The following is a 20,611-nucleotide window of genomic DNA, read 5'->3' on the forward strand; positions in this document are numbered from 1 at the left end:
ACAATAGGCTTGGTCACCAAGGTTTGAGTATCCATCAACAACCCCTAACACAACAACCCCTAACATGATCCATGTGTTGTCAAGGGGGTTTTCTTGTCCATGAACAAACCACCCTGTAGGAAACACAGTTCAGATTTGTACAACCTGACAACCCATTTGCCTTGTCACCCATGATGGGTCATCAGGTCATGCACATTCAGTTATGGCAATAAACCGTGTCAGAGATGCAGCCAGCTTCTTGTACTTTTTCAGGTACTTCATCAAAAAAAAGGGGGGGGGATAAGTATTTCTGTAAAACAAAAACTGAGGACATCTGACCTTGTTGAAAATGCTGGACTCACTGAAAGCTAAAATGATTTACTTACCTACAAGATTATGTACTATTAAGAACTGGATTTTTAAAAAACAAATAACAGAAGGTTCTTGCCTTTCAATCTGTGGTCATTAATCACTACTGTTTTCATGTATGCTTTGTCCAAAACTTGCAACAAACTGGTGATGAATTGCTGGTGAATAATAAATTTAAGGTGACACAGAATAGGGTCATGCACAGGGCATCCCCTTTTTCTGTTGCAGTATCTAAAACCAAGAGCACCACTTTGACCATCTGAGCTCTTAAGCAAATTTTAATGAAAACGCATAGTGGGAATATTCTAGCTACTACAATACTACTCATTTTAATGATACTGTTTTAGGTTGTAAAATATAAGTACTTGCTGAAACTTTTATTACATACCTTGGCTACAGCAATGGCATTAAGAGCTTGATACTGAAGGTGCTGAATTATGTGCGTGACTGAATCAGCAACAACCATACTTCTTCTGTAAAATGTATGTTCTATTGCCTGCAGTTGACCACATTTCAGAACACAAGAGTTAGCATCACAAATTGTGTAACTATAAGTATATTATAGGTTATATATTATTGTTATAATATGTGTACAACGGTAGCATTGGTCTCCGGGGTGGTGGGTACACTCTTTCATTTATCCTTTTTTAATTATTATGTTCTTGTTATGTTATATTATTGTCGTTGTGATTGTATTTATGTTTTTCTGTCTAAAAAATAAAAAGTGGGGAAAACAAATTACATAACTATGATATTACCTCCTCCTTATGGAAAATTATTTACACCAAATGTTTAACAGTCCAATCGATATGAAGGATGTTTGATTCAATTTGAATTATTGATATCCTACCATCAGTAACAACTATTCTAGTATTTTAAGACCACAGTCAGATATCCATTTTACAAGCAGAGTACATTAGATTCTGCTTGCATGTATACAATTAGGCATCACTATATGACTTCAAAGCAAGCATCACCTTTTAAGAACCGGGCCTAAAGTCATTTCAGAATCATATTTCAAGCAGAAAAAGGATGTAGTAAGGAAAACCTTGAGGTATATAGTATGTAAAAAAATGGTGATAAGTATACCATTTAGAACAGTGGTGGGCTATTTTTAGAGGTTGTGGACCATTTTGATTATTGGGCTACAAGACCCTCATCCCTTCCACATTATATTTCTTTCAGTTACTGTTTACCTCTATTATACCCTGCTTCTGCCTGCCTTATAAATTAAACTGACACATATCTTAAAACTCATATCTATATGACAAGCTTCAGAAAACTACTGCAAATACTAGTATCACCAAGAAACATCTGAAAAATGCAACTTACTTTGAGAAGTTCCACAAGCCTGCACAATGCTTTAACTGAGGTTTTAGTCATAGGCCTCTGCATTGACATATGCAGATTCATTGTAGTTTTAATGATGTTACTAAGGCTATAAGCATAAAGAAACCCCTAGAGATAAATTAGAGGAAAAAGTGAATCACCATTTACTGTTTGCTATATAAGAGCAGTTTGTATTTGCATTAATTTTCCAGAAGTTACAGTTCAAACAAAGACAAACAAAACAAACCATGGTCTGTCACTACGAAGTGAAGAAATCTAGAATGAGCCTTGGGCTCTCTTCTTCCCTACCCTGTGATCTGCAGCAAATCACGATGCCCTGTTACATCCAAACCAGACATAGTCATAAATAGAGTAGAACCAGTGAATCAATGGGACTTAAGTTAGTCATCACTAAATACTATTTTTAATAGGCCTAAGTCAAGATATAACTAAGATATGGTTCACATGTGATGACAGCCCAATTGTGAAAAACCTCTGGGTTGTTGTGTAAAAGTTGGGATGAGAAGAGTAGAAGCCTCTTCCACTTTTAGCCCACCAGTGAGCACCTTTGTGGGTTGCAGTGTGGGACTTGCATATCTGGACAACTGGATTCTTTTAACAGCCCAGCAGTTAACCCATGGCTTGGCATCTCCACTCCTGCATGGCTTTACATGAAAACACCTGAATCCAACCATGCATTTTCTGCTTATTGAATAATCCAGAACTGCAAGCAACATTTTTTTCAGTTCATATGCAAAAGCGGATTATGGTTGGACAAACACCAGTTAGAGCAGAAGAAAAACAACACATATGAACCTAACAGTACATCAATCATCATTTCTAACCATGTTACTTTAGAAGCTAGCACATACCTGTATAAAAACATTGCACCTGTTAGTGAGATCCTCTGCAAACTTGTCCGCTCGTTGCTCCTTCGACAAAATAGATTCCATTTTCATCATCCATGAGCTTACAAACACATAATACGATTGCATCTCTCTAAAGTGAGAACAAATACTCAGGGTTAGTTAAAAGTTTGATCAGATAGTCCAAACCTAGGTTAAGGAAGCACGACTATAGTTTGCAGTCATAACTGAATTGGCAAACCATGGCTTTCAGTAGGCTGCAGAACAGGAGTAACAGATTGACACAAGTCTGCAGAGTCTTCCTTGACACAATGCCTGAGTTGACAAACTATAATTACAACTATTTGTCTGATTGCAAGAGTTGCTGCACCAAGGAAATGCAAATCAATCTATGAAGCAAACAAGCAACTCCAAACTGTTTTGAATCTTGAGCTTCAGTCAGAATGCATCACAGTATGATATGTCTAATTTCAGGCAGTGCCAACTTGATAAACATAACTTGGTAATGAGACTATATCAATCTTCAAGTAAATTGAACAAATATGATGAATACATCCTCTGTTTCAAAGCATATAGATAATGTAACAGCCTGCTCTTGAATGTAAGGGCCAGTGTACACAAAAATACCCCCAGAAGGGGTGGGGGTGCTTTAAACAGCTGTGTTTGTGTTGCTATCTCCATGTGATAAATTATATAGCTATTCCAGCACATAAATAAGAGGTATGTTTTTCAGAGAGTACCAAAGAATTTCTAAAGAATGTTTGTAGCAGTGTGGAAAAAAAATGGCATGCTACCCTGATTAATCATTTCAAACTACCTTCACATGGATATGAGTTTCATAGGCTCCAGTCTTCCAACCAACTTATTTCTTACTTTCACATAAGCAGGTTAGAATTGCAACAGAAAAGCATATTTCCTAGGTGTGAAGTTACATTAGCAGTACTACTGATTACTACTAAAAGTACAAAAACTATAAGAGACAAACACAAATTCCCATGTGTTTAGATAAACTAATCACATTTACCAAGGAGTGAATGCCACTGATTCCTACAGAAGTTGTTGTTATATAACATGTATAGCATTGGGATTTTAGCTAGTTTCTATTCCTTTTCAGTTGACTTTTTTAGGTACAGAAGAATTTATTTATTTATTTATTTATTTACATGTATTTATAGGCCACCTATAATTGCCAAGACCTTCCTAGGTGGCTAGGTATCAATTTAAATAGGCCAAAAAAGTTGTATCTCTTCAAAACTTACTTGATAAGTGACTGCGACTTTTGCTGTAGAAAGCTCTCTCTGTGTATTTTTACAGAGTGAAAACTTTTCCTGTCCAGAAGCTTGGCAGCAGCTGGCATCTTCTGGATCAGAAAGGTGTCAGCAAACCAAACAATATTAGCAGTAAGTGTGATAGCTGGCACCTGAAGCAGCAACAGTAACATTTGAGCAAAAGAGAAAATGAGTTTCTAGTAGGGTGGATATTGATTTTCTATGATCAAGCAATTCAAAGATATTCAAATACACCTTGAAATCACATGCTCACTACCTCCACAAATGTTGAATTATCCTATAACCGTAAGCCATCCAGAGACGCATAGTGATTGGACAGGTTAGACATATCCCAAATAAATAAAATAAATATAACATACACTGTTAATTTTTTCATCACGTATTCCAAGGCATACATATATAACAAGACAGTCACTTTCTGTCTATTGTCTTAGGATTTCAACCATTTCTGCAAGCTCATCCACCATGGGAGTGATTCATAGAAAAACCTGTGGACTGCCCCACAGACAACAGTGTGTAAGTATGTCTATATGCACTCTCTCCTTGTCATCTGTCACCTACTTCACTTCCTCACTTCATTTGACAGCTGAGATAGACAAGGAAAGGCTATACATATTGGATAGCCATAACAGCACTGGCTAACAACAATAGTAATATAGAATAAAAATTGTGAATACATTTGTGCAATTTTCTGGGGCTAAAATGGTGTTCAGTGCAGGGCTTTTCACTGCTCTTGCTAGACAACTCACTAGAGGATCCCCACAGCGCACAATAAATTGCTGTTCAGGATTTGGATAACACAACAATCTATCATGGATCAAACAAGCCCTGAAAGAAGCTATGGGTTGTCGGGGTGACTTGTTGGCAAAAATAACCATTCTGTTGAAAGCGGTCCTGGTTCAGATGATATGACAATCTATAGTGGCTAATTATATCCATAATGGCTTTTCATGCCATGCAAACTGAATCAATAACTATATGCTCACATATAAAAAAAAACCCTACATAGAGTCAATAAGCAAATTTATAGCAAGTTTTGTTTCATCCCTTGCCAAGGCAACAGAAGTACCATAGATATTAGAAAAAATTGTTTCTTTAGCTTCACACAGGATATCTACTTTTATTATTCAGACAGGATAACAAATTCAAACTATAAAAGAGAAAAAAGCTACTAAAATATTTTAAAGCTAGAGTTATTTGAAAGCTAGAAATTTATACTGAGGATAAATTTAATTATAATATCTACTTACATTCTCATGTGTCTAAACTATATTTATATTAAAGGCTTTATTTTCACATTTTTGTAGGAATTTCAACTCTTAAAGGAAAGTTATAAACAGCAAAATTTTCACCTTCTTGCAAATGTCCAGCAACGATTTGTAAAATTTCTTGTCTACAGTCCGAAATATCTGAAAATGCAGTACAAAGAGCCCACAAACTCCTACGTACTTATCTCTCTGATCAATTTCTGAGGGTTCACCTTGAATAAATATACACAGATTAAAAAAAATGAAGTTTGCTACTAGACAAACAAAAGGATAAGTGTTTCAAGTGATAATGTGAATAAAACAAAAATCTATTTTTATTACCAAGTTTAGATTCAACATTTGCAAAAATCATGCGAATACTATGCGAAAACTCCTCAGCAAAAGTGCTGTTCTTCGATACTCCCCCACTGAGGCGATCAAACTGCTGCTCTATACAAGCCTAAGTAAGGACAAAATATGATTGGTTTATAACAGAAGCATTATGGAGATTAAGAGAATAATGGATAACATTATAGTAAAGCAATCATAATTGATGGGGACAATTTAATTTATAAGTTGTCCTAATACATTAGCCAGCGAGTTTCATGGCTGAGCAACACTAGAACCCAGATCCCTCCAGTCCCAGTCCAGCACTCTCATCACTATGCCACACTGATTGTTATTAAAGCTATTATTATTATTATTATTATAACATTTCTATGCCGCCCCTTGCCGAAACCTCGGGGCGGCTTACAACATGATAAAATACATTGAAAGCTATGCTATCAGTGTCTATGTATTTTTACCCACTCACACAAAGGAAGAAGCACACGGGCTGCATGTATCAGCATACAAATTTATTTAATGCTTGGATAGGCCAGGAATCCTGGCTTATTGTTATATACAAAAATGTGGCCACAGATTCTTTACAACAACTCTTCCCCACATAGTAAATTTTACATATTTTCTAGGTAATTGAAACAACAATCTAAACAAGTAAAGTTACTATTTCCCTCATTTATGCAGGCCTGACTTATAAACAGCTTGTCAAGCATGTGGTGGGAAGGGTTCGTATTTGCAAACAAGATTTCTCCATCCAACTTGGCAAACTACTTTTCAAATTGAGAGAACTTCCAAAGTGCCTGTCATATGGCTTTCAGAAAAGAAGTCTCCCATTACAGAACATCTTAAATGTCACATTTAAATTCTATTAAGCATATACAATAATCAGTATTGCTAATGTTACCTGGAATATCATCCCATCCAGTAATTGGCTTTCTAGTTTCAATAACAGCTTTTCAAATGGCTTCAATTTATCTTCCTGGACTCCAAATTTAGAGGGATTGTGATGGACAGATTTTAATAACCTAACAAGGTGAAAAGAGAAAGTATTCTCAGACTTTCAGTGGTGAGGTGAATTCAGAACTTTGTGGAAGAGCATACCATTAAACATAAGATAGCCACCATCACCCAACACACACATAAATTTTAAGACTTCATTGCTTGATTGCATTCCTGCAACAGAATATCTCTGAGAATGGCATTACTTTATGCTGAAGTCTTGCTTCTAGGTACATTTTTAGAGGAAAATGATGAGTGCCCCCATCATAGTCAAGGGTGTTAACTATTGCACATGTGCAGCTTAAACATGCTCATATCCTTTGGTCAGTGTAACAATAATTACAACATTAAGCAACATTAGGCTTTTGTTGGAAGTCAGTGATAAAATCCAAGAGGCAGAGCATAAAAGCCTAAAAAGTAAGAAATTCAGAGCAAGCCTCCTAATCAAAATCCAAAATAGGCATAGTCCAGGAGTCCTTTATGTGATCGTAAAAAAGTAACAATTTCAACAACAGCAACGCCAGCAGAAAAAAGTAATAATTGACCCACACACCTTTTGTACATGGTCCAGTGGTCTTTCAGGGTGACATGATTTTCTATGATTTCATCCAGTGTGAGTAAAACTGTCAGCAGCTCCCCCAGATGCTCATACATAGCCTGTTTGGAAATTATAGTTTATCCATTTAGACTGCTATACCCAGTTTCCTCAGTATAATCTCCAATGAACTCAGCGGGGACTGTTTTTGAATAGACAGACTTTTGAACAGGATTGTATTGTTAGTATCCTCAAGAAAGCTATTACATAGCTATTAAAATCTATTAAAAACATAGCACAATGCAATTCTTACTAGGAGAACAATTCTCTCATCCCTACAGAAGAGTCTCAGGGAGCACAGGTCTGATAGGAAAACTGTTCTGAGTTTGGAGGCAAGGCACACTCAGAAGGGGTATCTCTGATTTGGAAGGAAAATCAGAGCTCCGACCCCCTTCCCATTCCCTTGAAGCCAGTGTGAAAAGAACCACACAGCATGTTTTCCAAGTTTGAAAATGTGACCTTGAAGGAGAAGCAAAAGGGTGCTCCAGTGAGTGGGAGGGGAGGACACTGGAGAAGTCCAGTATATGAGTTATCCTGAGCTTCCTTCAGTCTCCTTCCCTCCCTCTCTAAAGCACTCTCCACTGTCAGGCAAAAAAGACTGTCTAGCAAGATTTGCTAAACACTGAGGGCAGAGAGACAAAAATCACCTCCTCCATTCCCCCCGTCCAGCTAGCTTCAGCCTACCATGGCACAGGAATCTTAGAAGTTTCCAAGCTCAAAGGCTTCTGAACAGCAGAAGTGCAGTCCAAAGGACTGTACCCTAAAAAGATTGCTCAAGAGCAGTACAGACAGCACAGTCCAACCTCCAGGTACTCCGAACGTTTTTACACACCATGTCAAAAACCACAAAGAAGTCTCACCTGAAAATGAACTCCTGAAGTCTCTATAACTTTAGGGGCATTCCTGAAAGACAGAAGAATACTGTGCTTCACAACCTTTAATTAAAGTATTTTAGGAGCAACAGCATTTAACCCTTAAACAAGTTAACTGTCAACTGCAACATAACAGCCAATTATTGTTCATTATTTATATTCCACCTTTACTGCCACAAAAGCAATGCAATACTATCAAATGCAAGACAAAATATATCAATATCAAAATAAATTAAAACCTCCAGGATGGAGAGACAGATAGATAATGAATGAGCTGCAACAAGCCATCAAATACTTGTGCAGTTCCTTTACCTCCTTCAGTTTTCACTCCTTCATAAGGAGTTTTGAAGCTTTTTAGTTCCAGTTTTGATTAACCACTCCTTTCTATGTCATTTGAACACAGACAAACAGCCTCCATTCACAAGTCATGGTGCCACTTTGAACTTGCAACCTCCAATCAGATGTTGTTCCACAACATTCAAATCTAGATCCAGATGCTATGGGTTTATAAGATTAAATAAGCCACAGTTAACCTAACAATTAACTGTAGGTTGCCTGGGGGCTTCTTAATCACGATTAACCCATAGTGCCCAGATCTGTGTCACAAAGCAACCTCTCCTCTGATCACAGGTTGCACATTCAAAATTAACTCTGGAATTCACACCACTATGTGTGAACTAGATCATTTAGTTAATCTTAACTATGGTTAGCGGAAACAATACAGTTTTAAGCTAGATCGTAAGAAGTTGGCTTATTTCTACTAACCATAATTAAGAAGTCATGCTAAACTGGGGCCAATCTTTAAAAAGCTGATGGTTCTGATCTCATTGCAGCCTTGTCCAAGGAGGAGAGGGGAAGGAAAACATATAAGCACAGAAGAGCCTAGGATTATTCTCACAATATTAAACCATGGTTAATGTTACAACTAAACAAATCCAGACACTCTTTTATGAATGCAGAGGATTCATCAGACAATATCCCATATTCTCTCCCCAAATATACAACATTTAGGAAGTTAATCAGCATGATATATTTTAATATGTGTATTGTATATTTAAAAATAAGGTTTAGTATTATTACTTGTTACTGGTATAAAGTACAGCCAACTGGTGAACTACATTCATCACCACTTCATAGCATCGTGTCACAAAGCAAGTCAGCTCCTGAAACAAGTTTGGTAAAAAAAATTGTATTAAAAACTATTCCTCAATAAAATTAGAGTACATTATTATGGAGCAATTCAGAAAAACACCCTTGTAATTGGACACATTAATATCCTATTAAAACAAACAAATATGCTACAACCATAACTATGTGCCACATAGTCAGAGTATTTGTGACCTGAATACTGCCAAATCCCTTGACATTAGCAGCAGAGTCCTGGTTACAGAGCCCATAAATTCTAAATATTTTCAACACTATTTGATCTCTCCAGAGACTGACCCTGAAGTTCCAACTTCAACAGTTATGCATACTATTTACTGTTACTGTCCGGGTAAAAGGAAACTGACTAACATTAAATTAGGACTCCACCCAGAAAGGGATAAACCATTACTAGTCAGCATTTTCTATCATCTGGAAAGTGCTAACAGCCCCATGCCTTAACAAGTAGCAAAAGAAAAAAGTAAAAAAAAAAAAATCTAGATTGCCTGGAATACCCCCCAACAGTATGCTATGAAACAGTAAAATATTATCCAAAATGTTATCACTTATACCTCTGTAGTTTTAAAATAAAAGAAAGCAAAATATAAATAAAACTGAACAGATTTGTTATATTTAGATACCACACAATTAGCCAAAGCTCTCTGGGCCATTCACAACAACTGAAACCATAAAAGAGATTCCAAGTGTAGGCTAACATAGTGCCATATACATTGAAACAATCAATAGATAGATACCAGACAATAAAATGTAATATGTAAAAGTTTAAAACTTCAGTATAAACATTCAAATAACTACTCAACAGAAACCAGCCACAGCACAGAAATTTATAATATAATAAAAAGAGCAGGTATGTGTAACAAAGACAGGTATCAATTTCCTGGAAAGATTACAGAAAAACCACCAGCTGATCTTTACCCTAGATAGGGCTTTTCAAAATCATATTTTTCTCCCTAGTTTAATTCAATTTTACACTGAAAATGATTAAGATACAACAATCACATGCTACTGAAATTATGCCAGAAACAAAAATAACAAGTACAGGAAGTTTAGCAATTCAGAACCTGAATTCATTTTTTTTAAAAACCCTGCAGTGGCTATTTTTTTTTCTAAAAATACATCTCTTTTTTAAGGTTTCTTGAAATACTAAATATCTTTAAATGAAAGTTCCTTTTACAAGTCAGTGTTTCAACCTGCATAGCTTTTGCAAGGAGTAAAAGTTTATTTTTTGTATCTAACTACATTGCATGTAGTTATGATCTTCCCTCAGTCTAGAAAAAGGCATAAATCTCACTAACTGCACTTTTGAGCAAGGAGGAATTGAAAAGGAAGGGGGCAAAGAGGAAGGAGTTGCTTAACTCTTTCCCTCCCATATATTTGTCCACTCAAAATTACACAATTCCCCGGCTACTTTTCTCCCCAAAAGAGAAAATCTTAGACTTGTCCCTCTCCCTTTTTAGTTAAGCAAGGATCCTAATCATGTTTTAAAATTGATTTAAGAATTTAGAATAAGTTTAAAAATCAGTACAACAGATACCTGTAACAGTCAGATCAACATGCACACATATATATCAGAACAAAAATGACTGCACTGCTAGAATCTGTGTTTAGCTTTTCCTAGGAATTGCTGAAACAAATCCTGCAAAACCAGGTAACCAGAAACCACAGGCAGGCAGAAAAACAGACTGAGTGTAACGCAAGTAATGACAACCATACAACATTGCACCACAGGTCAATGAAATCTATTGCCTGTGCACTGCCCAAAAATGGCTTAAGCAAACATTTACAAGTAATTGTAGCAAGCAACAGATAGGAAAGCCACTGCTTAACAGAGAATGTATTTCAGAAGTTATAGAACCTTATCATAGAATTTACCTGTAAAAATGAAATAAATCTTCCCATCTGTATTTGGCTATCTCCTTCAACCTTACTGGAACCCACAGCTTGAAAGGTAAAAAAAATACAGCAAGATGATTTGATCACAAATCAGAAATAATTAAGTGGAGAATTCTATTCCCTCCTACAAAATATAAAATTTATGTGGCTATTAATGAGATCTATTTATTTGGATGCTTGCTCACTCTGCATATATTTTTAACTATTGTGGATCACAAAAACTGACAGATTGCTTAGTACTATTACTTTTGTGTAAAAAACATCAAGAATATTATGAGAGGCAATAAGTACATTTAATGGCATGTACATCTATTGTGCCAAAATCATTTTTCTGTACATCTCATTTTAAGTCCATGCTATAAGCCACCTACAATCAAGTTTTCCCATCCTTTGCCCACATGGCAAAAAGTGTACGTTTGTCACATGCTGACCATGTTCACACAGAGGGCAATATCCAACAAGTCATTTCACTTATGCCACTGACAAAATGGTAGAACAAACAATCTCTAGCACAATACCAGCAGCATCAGAAAGCACAACCAGTTTTCTTTGAGAACCCATTGTTCCAGCTGACATCATCGGGCATTGTGCTAGAGCTTGCTCCTGCTAGCACTGCATCCACTGTGAAAGCATGGGAGCCCAGCTGGATACTGAATATGTGCATATTCAGACATATACAGAGCATATATAGTTTTCTAACACATACATTGCATCTATGTAGAATTTTTCCACCACTGTAGCTTCATGATAGAAGCAACTGTACATGACAGACTCTCTACATCCATTTACTTGAATATGCCAGCTCTATCTGAATGGCATAGCCGCGACAGAGTCAGGAAAAAAACAACTACTGGCAATAATGTGAATTTTGCAGCTGCTTCAGCTCTCTTTGCTTCCTGCCAGTGAGGCAAAAAATCAGAAGTGCTTTGTTTTAGCTTTGGCATTATATCACTATATCTTTCAAACAGAATTTTAATAATAGAGAGACCAAGATATGAACAATACCAACTTAAAAGTCACTCACAGCTTTAAAATAGATTACCTGAAATAGTATTCACAACTTTCTTCCTTTGTGAGTACTACAGCTAAAATATATTAGCAAAGTTATTTTAATCAACTAAACTAGAAGCAATTACTATACAGCACTTCTGCAGCAACCTCTGTCTTATGACCTCAAAAGACCTCTTCCTCCTTCAATGGATGAATGAGCCAATGTTCAAAAGACTGTACAGAAAGCAGTGTGATCTCATTCATTATACTGATGAGCGAAAGGAGACAGAGATATTTCCATAAGCACAGAGAAGCATATAATGCTTCTTGCCTGGAAGGATTTGATCAGGTGGCTAACATTTCTGTTCTTGGTCTTCTCACCATTTTGGCAATAACTTTCTTTCCGCCACAAACTTTACTTTAATTATGCTTCCTTATGATTTACCCATCAAAGCACTAAGCAATAGCAAAAACTATTCTTCGACAAAGAACTGATGTGTGTGATATCAATATTCTATAGTGACTTCAAGTCCTATTCTGAAATATAACAAACTGGTTCTAGCAGACTGTACTCAAAGTGTAGCAATTCCTTCATATGTAGTTGCTCTTTAACTACAGACCGCACACTGAAATGCCACTAATTTTAGGCTTTACTTAAAATATAAAATTCAGAATTGACTTTTGCCAATTAAGTATTCATTTCATGGCCACCTGTAGACTTCAAACCAGTAAAGTTACTCATAAATCAAGCAGTCTGCTCAAATGATTTTGAACATCCAAGGGGTGAAATCCCAAAGAGGAAAGAAACAAACATTGCACCTGAGGGAAGTCCCTTCTACTTTATGCAGTGCTGCTCCTGAGTGGTCTCCTCATTTAGAAGGCAGCTTTTTGAGGTGGCATGGGGGCTGACACTTCAAGAGGAACCTTAGAAGCAACTATGAGTGAAACAGCTACCCACAACTGTCTGAATTATGACCAAGGACATTCAAAGTTGTTTGCTTTTATTTCCTACAGTCTCTCTGAAATATATCATTCTGCTGTAAACTGCATAAAAAGCCCTTTATCCTTTGTCACTGATTATTAAGATATTTAGATACAATGTAGACAAAATGGTCTGCTCTATTTATCAAGAATTAATCCATGTTTGAATTAAATTATGCACAAGTGTTTTCACATTTTAGCATAATTAAGGTACTTACCTCCTTCTCCATAAAACAAGAGGCCATTATAAAATTTTGTTTCTGCCTAGGAAAAAGAACAGATATTTTTACTTAACTAAGAAACCTATAAAGGCTCAAAGCATGAAATATTATATCTCAAAAACAGGGAATAAAAGCTGCAAAGTCTAAACGGCTGTTTGCACTTAATGAAGTCTTAAAGATATTACCTCATATTTTAGTTTTTTGATTTCACAGCAAAGGGCTGCATACACAGTAATGACTTTGTTTAGAACCTGGATAAATCAAATAGAAAAAATACAGAATAGTAAATGTACAGCAACAAACAAACAAAATATGGCTGCTGCAGAGAGGGAAGTAGGACCTGCTCTGATAAGGGATGAGTTCTGTTTGGCTACCCTATCCTTGAACTGTTTCATCTAGGCTCAGCATAGTAAAAACTTGAGAATTTAAAACAGGTGGCTAAGTTTGCTTCCCACCCCGCCACCTTCCCTGGCCTTTGTCCTATTGTCAGTTTACATGAAGAAACAGCAAATTGTGCATTGATTGTAGGTCACTTTAAATATGCAATTTCTGATTACTTGGATTAGAGGTTGCTTAACCTGCAATCAGTTGTTAGAGTAACACTGGGTTGTCTAACCCACTGTTAACCTCATAGTGTCTGAGTTCAAGCATCATGGACTAACCTCAATCAAGCCAATCAGAAAGTGCATGTACAAAATGGCAGCAGTACACCATGATTTAATCCATGATTTGTTGCCACTGCATCCAAACAAGTGTTGTGTCTTCAAGATGGTAAGAGTATGGAATCCAGTGTGTGTGTGTGTGTGGAGGGGGGAATCCAATAGATTGTGGATTACAATTTTCCAGCACCACACTAGTACCAACCTACAATGGAGCAAACTGAGTCTGCTTGTGAACTTCCATTTCTAAGGCAGGGCATAATTTGCTAATTTTAAAAATGGAAAGAATCGCTATGGACAACTCTTGTTAACTGCCCAGAGAGCCTCAGCTATTGGGCAGTATAAAAATGAAACAAGCAAAACAAAACAAAACAAAACAAAACATGTGTCACTGATCCTAAGCAAGTCACACTGGAAGCATCTTTAACTGTCAGGCAAAGTAAAAATATATAAAAGCAGTAATTTAAAAAAGACAATACAGTATCATCAACATTTGTGTAACAAGTAGTTGAATCTAGAGACTTTTACCTTATTTTCTGTCTTTATGAGTTCAAGTAGGGAAGACTGTTCATAAGGCAAAAGCTAAAATTAAGCAAAAACATTAGTGTTTTTAAGGAAATTAAGAGGGCTGTCACATGTCTGCACTAACTGAAGCAAGTTACCCTAACACAGTTCTTTCAAGCTGAGGTCCATATTCCATAGGGCTTTTTTAAAGTGTTAATTATGCCAACAGGCAAGAAATAATTGGTTCCCATATTTAAACAAACTCCATTCTATTTCCCTGAAAACACATATGACAAGAAGCTATGAGATTTCCTTCCAAAATTAATGCAAAAACATACTAAATAAATTATGGTTACTGTAAGAAAAAGATCTACCAAGCAGTAACTGTATAAGGTTTGTACATAGGACAATACCTAGCTATGACCATTGGAAAGAGACAATTTTGCTTGCCTTTAGAGGCTCATGTACTCAGCCAAAAATGCCATCTGTCAGAATTTCAAAGCCATGTACTTAAATAGTGAGATTTCTCATTATAACAAAAATGTATGGTTCCTGAGAGGCTTGAATCTTTATAACTCTTTAGATATAAACTAACAAGCCCAGCAAGCTAAAATGAGTCAGATTTTAGATAATTAGTAAAATATTGATTTGATTCCGGATCCAGAGTGGCTTCCAACAAACAACATGCTTTTGTACACAAAGATATACACAGATGGCAGTATGGTTGCAGCATTTTTCTTCATCTGGCTAATCTTGAGATCTTCCTATTGTCTAAACTAAAATGGCTTATTGGTTGTCCAGTAATGTTCTCTATGTTATATATCAGCTTTTAACCCACAAGGGTTTACCATAGTGACTTTCTATGCTACATCTTTTTAAAGGCTAGGGAAGTCCTAAACAGGAGTTCCTAAACATACTCCCCATTTTCCTTATGGCTCTTTAAAGACTCAGGGCTAGTGTGTCCTGAGTGGAAGTCAAACGAGGATATGCCTAAGCCAAAAAACTCATACTGACAATTCCTAATTATGTTTCATATTTAATATAATTGCAAATATTCTATCATTATTTAATTCACTTTTAACATGGGAAAATGATTTATAATGTCTGATATAAATAAATCTATGGGTCTCTTTAGGGAAAAAAACAAAAGACAATTACTTAGATCAATATAAACCCAGCTTCTAACTACTGCTTATACGACAGGCAGGTTCACACATCAAACTAAACCACCCTGGCAATAAACTACAGTGGGTTGATTCCTGAGCAACCTACAGTACACCTGACAGAAGACCAGACCCCCCATGAAGTTGTTTCCATTCCTGCTCATACGGGTATCTCAGAAGACTCCATGACAAAACCAGCTCATCAGGATCACAAGCTCTTTCTAGCTTGCAGCTGGAGATCATGAACTACAGTATCCAAATGGATAGCTAGTAATAGCCACTTCAGCGTGGCTCAACTGTACAGTGGAGAGACTGTCACTACTTTGTCATCTATCCTTACTAATTTTTGCATGCCAAATGTGCACAAATATTTCTATGTCCAGTCAGACTTGCACAAGCATCTATTCGTCCAAATAGGCAGTCTTGCCTAGACAATGCCCTTTATCACAACATAGACCAGGCAAGACTGCCTATACCAGAAAGGCAAAATACCACACTTTAGCAACTCTGAAAGACCAATAATAAATAATAATTTAAAAAATAACAATGTGTGTGAACATTTTGGAAGACAAACAAATAAAAAAAAATACCACAGGTACATTTTTTGGAATTTCCAGGCAAAACCCCAATGATGAATGAATTATAGTCACAATTAGAATGTAGACGGGGAGACAGATTAGGTTGTGTCCTGAAGGGCACTGGGATACTGATCCATCTGTCAGACACCCTGGGCTGTTTGTCAAACAACTCACACTGAATAGCTTATCTGCAAGGTAGGTTGCCATGTCATGCAAACCATCTATAGTTTTGCAGATTTTCCCTCTGTAACAGATTTGCTATGGTAAGTAAAAGGATGGATGAACTGGGAAAATATGAAAGGATTACAAATGAAAGATCCTTTGTAAAATTCCATGCTTGAAGCAGTGCTATTGGACAATAAAAGCCTTTGCCTGGAAGTTTCCAGAATGAGTGACATACATGAATATTAAAAACAAGCATACATTTAATGCAATGGGATCAAGATTGAAGTCCCAAACATCTCCTATAGATTCATCCAGTGCATCTTCAATTCTCCTCAGCTGGGATGTATATGCCTCAAGGAACTTCCCATAATTCTTCAACTGCACTTCAGCATGGATTTCTAAGAAGAAACAGTATTTTCATTATGACAGGATATTATTAAAATTTCTTAAATTTTCAATAACAGAAATGATCTGATATGTTAATTATTCTACTTTGTACCTTTTTCTAGGTACAAAGGACAAAATTTAGCCATCTACTTAAAACTCAATATTCAAAACAGAAACCTTTTAAGACAAGCATATATATTATACAAACTTTTAAATAAAATATTACAGATGTTCATACTCAATTTAACTAATTACAGCACCTATTTTTCCCTGTTACTGTATACCATCACACTTATTTTATTTATGACTTCTCAAATTCACAAAAGTATTTATATATTCATTTATATATGAATCACATGATTTATGAATCACACCCTCCAACCATCCAGGAGACATACAATAAAACTACAATAAAGACTTAGGAAAAATGTCTACATCATGAAAAACAAATATGGGAATAAAACACATTCAATATATAATAAAATTATAAAATATTAATAAAATTATAAATACATAATAAAAGTAAAGGATGACATAAAACACTAAACAGTATTAAAAGTCTGGCAAAAGAGGACACTCATCACAGTCCACCTAAAGCATAACAAAGAGGAAATTAATCTAATCCTGTTAGTGGGGAGCTGCACAATTGCACAAATGGCTGTCTCAAGTACCAATAACCTAACCTCTCACAGTATTGGGACATATGTCCTTCAATAAATTTTATAGTTTGTGGATAGGCTCACAGAGAAGCAGGCAGCCCCCTCAGATATCCTGGCCCCAAACTATTTAGGATTTTGTAGATAAGGCCCAACACTGAATTGTGCCTGGAAACCAAGCTGGAAGCCAGTGAAATTGGCTCAAATTCATGTTTAGCAAGTGTGCTCTTTTAAAAAGTCTGGCTGCTGCATTTTGCATTTCCAAACACTTTTCAAGGAAAACCTCACATAGAAGGTTACTAAGATTAAGGCACAGATCACTGTGGCTAGATCTTCCTCCTTCAAGAAAGGGTGCAGATGGAACAAAGAAAACAGGCTTCACAACTAACAAGCATTCCTGGGTTGTTCAACAAAGCTGATGCAATTCAGTTGCCACCCAATTCATGAGTTAATTGTTTAATTCATGAATTGATTCAGTACAAATCATGTTTTAGTGTGAAGTGCAGAGCGATGCACTCCATAGAGAGTTGGGGCATAAACAGGAAAGAGGTCTTGACTGAAGACAGCTTCATGATAACATCTGCTCAGTACAACCGCAGCACGGAAGGAACATTCTATGTTAGAAATGATATGGGAAGGGACTGAAAATAAAATGTTCAATACCATACTTATACGAATATACAATGCAGTCGCACTGAGAATCCTATATTCAATTCTGTTTTCCCAATTCAGAAAACAGAATTGAATATAGGAAATTGAGAACATCAAGGGATCAGAACATATTCCCTGTAAGGAAAGGTCTATTCAATTTATTTTAAAAAAGGTAACTGAAAGAATAGAAGCATTATTAATTCTGCAGAGTTGGTGAACAGAGCAATGCTTTCCTGCTCTTTCAAAACACTGGAACGCAGTGAAACCAACAAAACTGATTACAGTAGATTCAGAACAGATAAAAGAAATCACCTTCACAGTACACATGTAGCTATACTAGGGTGAATCATATGCATGTTTAGAAAGAAAAAAGTACTACAGTTCCCAGCATCTTTACAGCTGGGACATTTAGGAGCTTTTTCTATCTAAATATGATTAGGATCACACCTCAAATGGATTTAGAGGGGGTAAATTTATCAAGGCTACATCAATCAACAGTGATTAGCCACAACAACTAAATAGGTACTTCCTATTCAAAGAAGCATGTTTATGAATACTAGTTACTGGAAGGAATATGAATGTGTGTGGTGCTGTTGCCTCTGTGCCACGGTGATTGGCTTCCCACAACAATATATCTGTACCAGGATGACCTTTGGGATATTCAAGCAGGGATGCTTATGCTCTCTATTACTACAAATATAGAAAATGGATATTAATTAAGAATAAAGACCAGATAAAATGTAGCTTAATTTGTTTATAGTACTTTCGTTGTTCAATGCAAATCTTATTTCCAAATTAAGACAAAGTACAACCCTATATGTGTCTACCTGATAAGTCGGTCCTGCTAAGCTCATTGAAACTAATTTAGACGAAAGAGGAACCTCCGTAGGAAATGCGTACTGGGGGAAATAGACAAAAGGGTATATTGGGAGGAGGAGGCCCGTTGCAGAAGGATTCTTCACAAGGCTAAGGCTGATTACGAGCTGAGACTTGCCAAGAATATCAAGAGCAACAAAAAGGGCTTCTTTCAGCATGTAAATAGGAAGAGGAAGGGGAGACAAGTGGTGGGACCACTAAATAAGGAGGAAGGAGATCCAATGACTGATATGAGGGAACAGGCACAGATGCTAAATGACTATTTTGCCTCTGTGTTCTTCCCAAAGCAGGATGGGGGATATCCGCATAGGAGATTAGATGAGGCTGGGGACTTAGGGGCACAGATTAGAGTCAACCCTCCTTGAAGTCGAGCGGCTCCTCAGGGCATTGGACATTACAAAGGCGCCAGGCTCTGATGGGTTACACCCAAGAGTACTTAGAAAGTTGGCAGGGGTTCTCTCACGCCCGCTGGCCTCCATTTTTGAGACTTCGTGGAGAACAGGTGAAGTTCCAGAGGACTGAAGTGTGGCGTCAGTGGTCCCAATTTTCAAAAAGGGTAGTAGAAAGGACATGGGGAATTATAGACCAGTTAGCCTTACATCCATTGTAGGAAAAACAATGGAAAGGCTCATAATAGAGAGAGATCTAGTGATGCTAGATAGGGAAGGGAGGCTGACAGCCACACAGCACGGCTTCTGCAAAAACAGGTCCTGCCAGACAAACCTTGTGGAATTCTATGACAAGGTTTCGAGATGGCTAGATGGAGGGGATGCAGTGGATATGGTATACCTGGATTTCAGCAAGGCCTTTGACAAAGTGCAAGGAGTTTTGGGATAGACCAAAGCACTGTCCGGTGGATTAGGGCATGGTTGACTGACTGAAAGCAGAAGGTAACCATTAGCGGGAATCATCGGGATGGTGGCCATTGACAAGTGGGGTCCCCCAGGGCTCTGTCCTGGGGCCGATCCTGTTTCATATTTTCATTAACAACATGGAAGAAGGGGTGAACAGTCTGCTGATCAAATTCGCAGACAACACTAACACTGGAGCAGTGGCCACAACTGAGGAGCAGGTACTCCAGATCCAAAAGGATCTGGACAGACTATGGAAGTGGGCAGGAGACAACAGGATGGTGTTCAATGTGGATAAGTGCAAGGTCTTGTACTTAGGGCATAGGAATAGCTGTCATAAGTACAGATTAGGTGATAAGTGGCTGGAGAGCAGCACTTGTGAAAGGGACCTCGGGGTATTGGTTGACTGCAGGCTAAACATGAGTCAGCAGTGTGATGCAGTGGTCAAGAGGGCAAACGCCACCCTTGGTTGCATAGCCAGAAGTGTGGCTTCTAGATCAAGAGAGGTATTGCTACCATTCTACACGACTCTAGTGCGCCTGCAACTGGAGTATTGTGTTCAGTTTTGGGCCCCTCATTACAGAAAGGATATAGCCAGGTTGGAGTCAGTGCAGCGTAGGGCCACAAGGTTGGTGGCCAATTTGCAGGGGATGCCATATGAGGCGAAACTGAGGGAACTGGGTCTCTTCAGCCTGGAGAAGAGGAGACTCAGAGGGGATATGTTGGCGACATACAGGTATGTGAGGGGATGTCACATGGAGATGGGTAGAGACCTGTTCTCCCCTGCAGAGGAAGGCAGGACGCGCTCCAACGGAGCAAAGCTCAGGGAGCCAAGGTTCCATTTGGATGCCAGGAAGCACTTCCTGACAGTCAGGACCCCGAGGGTGTGGAATGGGCTTCCACGAGAGGTCACTGAGGCCCCATCGGTGCGGGTATTCAAGGACAGGCTGGACGTCCACATGGTGGGCATGTTGTGAGCGGAGCC

General features: G+C 37.5%; 1 protein-coding gene across 1 annotated transcript in view; it reads right to left on the reverse strand.

The window, feature by feature from the left end:
- Positions 1-20,611, reverse strand: part of WASHC4 (WASH complex subunit 4) — a 45,417-nt gene that overhangs the window by 19,836 nt on the left and 4,970 nt on the right. Inside the window, exons 2-16 of the mRNA XM_044441015.1 lie at positions 16,464-16,603; positions 14,324-14,377; positions 13,322-13,387; positions 13,134-13,179; positions 10,924-10,991; positions 8,968-9,050; positions 7,876-7,918; positions 6,974-7,077; positions 6,326-6,446; positions 5,422-5,539; positions 5,185-5,312; positions 3,803-3,963; positions 2,550-2,676; positions 1,681-1,806; positions 737-844 (exon numbers count right to left, since the gene is read on the reverse strand). Coding sequence (XP_044296950.1) covers positions 737-844; positions 1,681-1,806; positions 2,550-2,676; positions 3,803-3,963; positions 5,185-5,312; positions 5,422-5,539; positions 6,326-6,446; positions 6,974-7,077; positions 7,876-7,918; positions 8,968-9,050; positions 10,924-10,991; positions 13,134-13,179; positions 13,322-13,387; positions 14,324-14,377; positions 16,464-16,603 — 1,493 coding nt within the window. The remainder of the gene's footprint in view (positions 1-736; positions 845-1,680; positions 1,807-2,549; positions 2,677-3,802; positions 3,964-5,184; positions 5,313-5,421; positions 5,540-6,325; positions 6,447-6,973; positions 7,078-7,875; positions 7,919-8,967; positions 9,051-10,923; positions 10,992-13,133; positions 13,180-13,321; positions 13,388-14,323; positions 14,378-16,463; positions 16,604-20,611) is intronic.

This window comes from Varanus komodoensis, unplaced genomic scaffold (assembly GCF_004798865.1).
Source record: "Varanus komodoensis strain SLA01 unplaced genomic scaffold, ASM479886v1 scaffold39, whole genome shotgun sequence".
Lineage (NCBI taxonomy): Eukaryota > Metazoa > Chordata > Lepidosauria > Squamata > Varanidae > Varanus > Varanus komodoensis.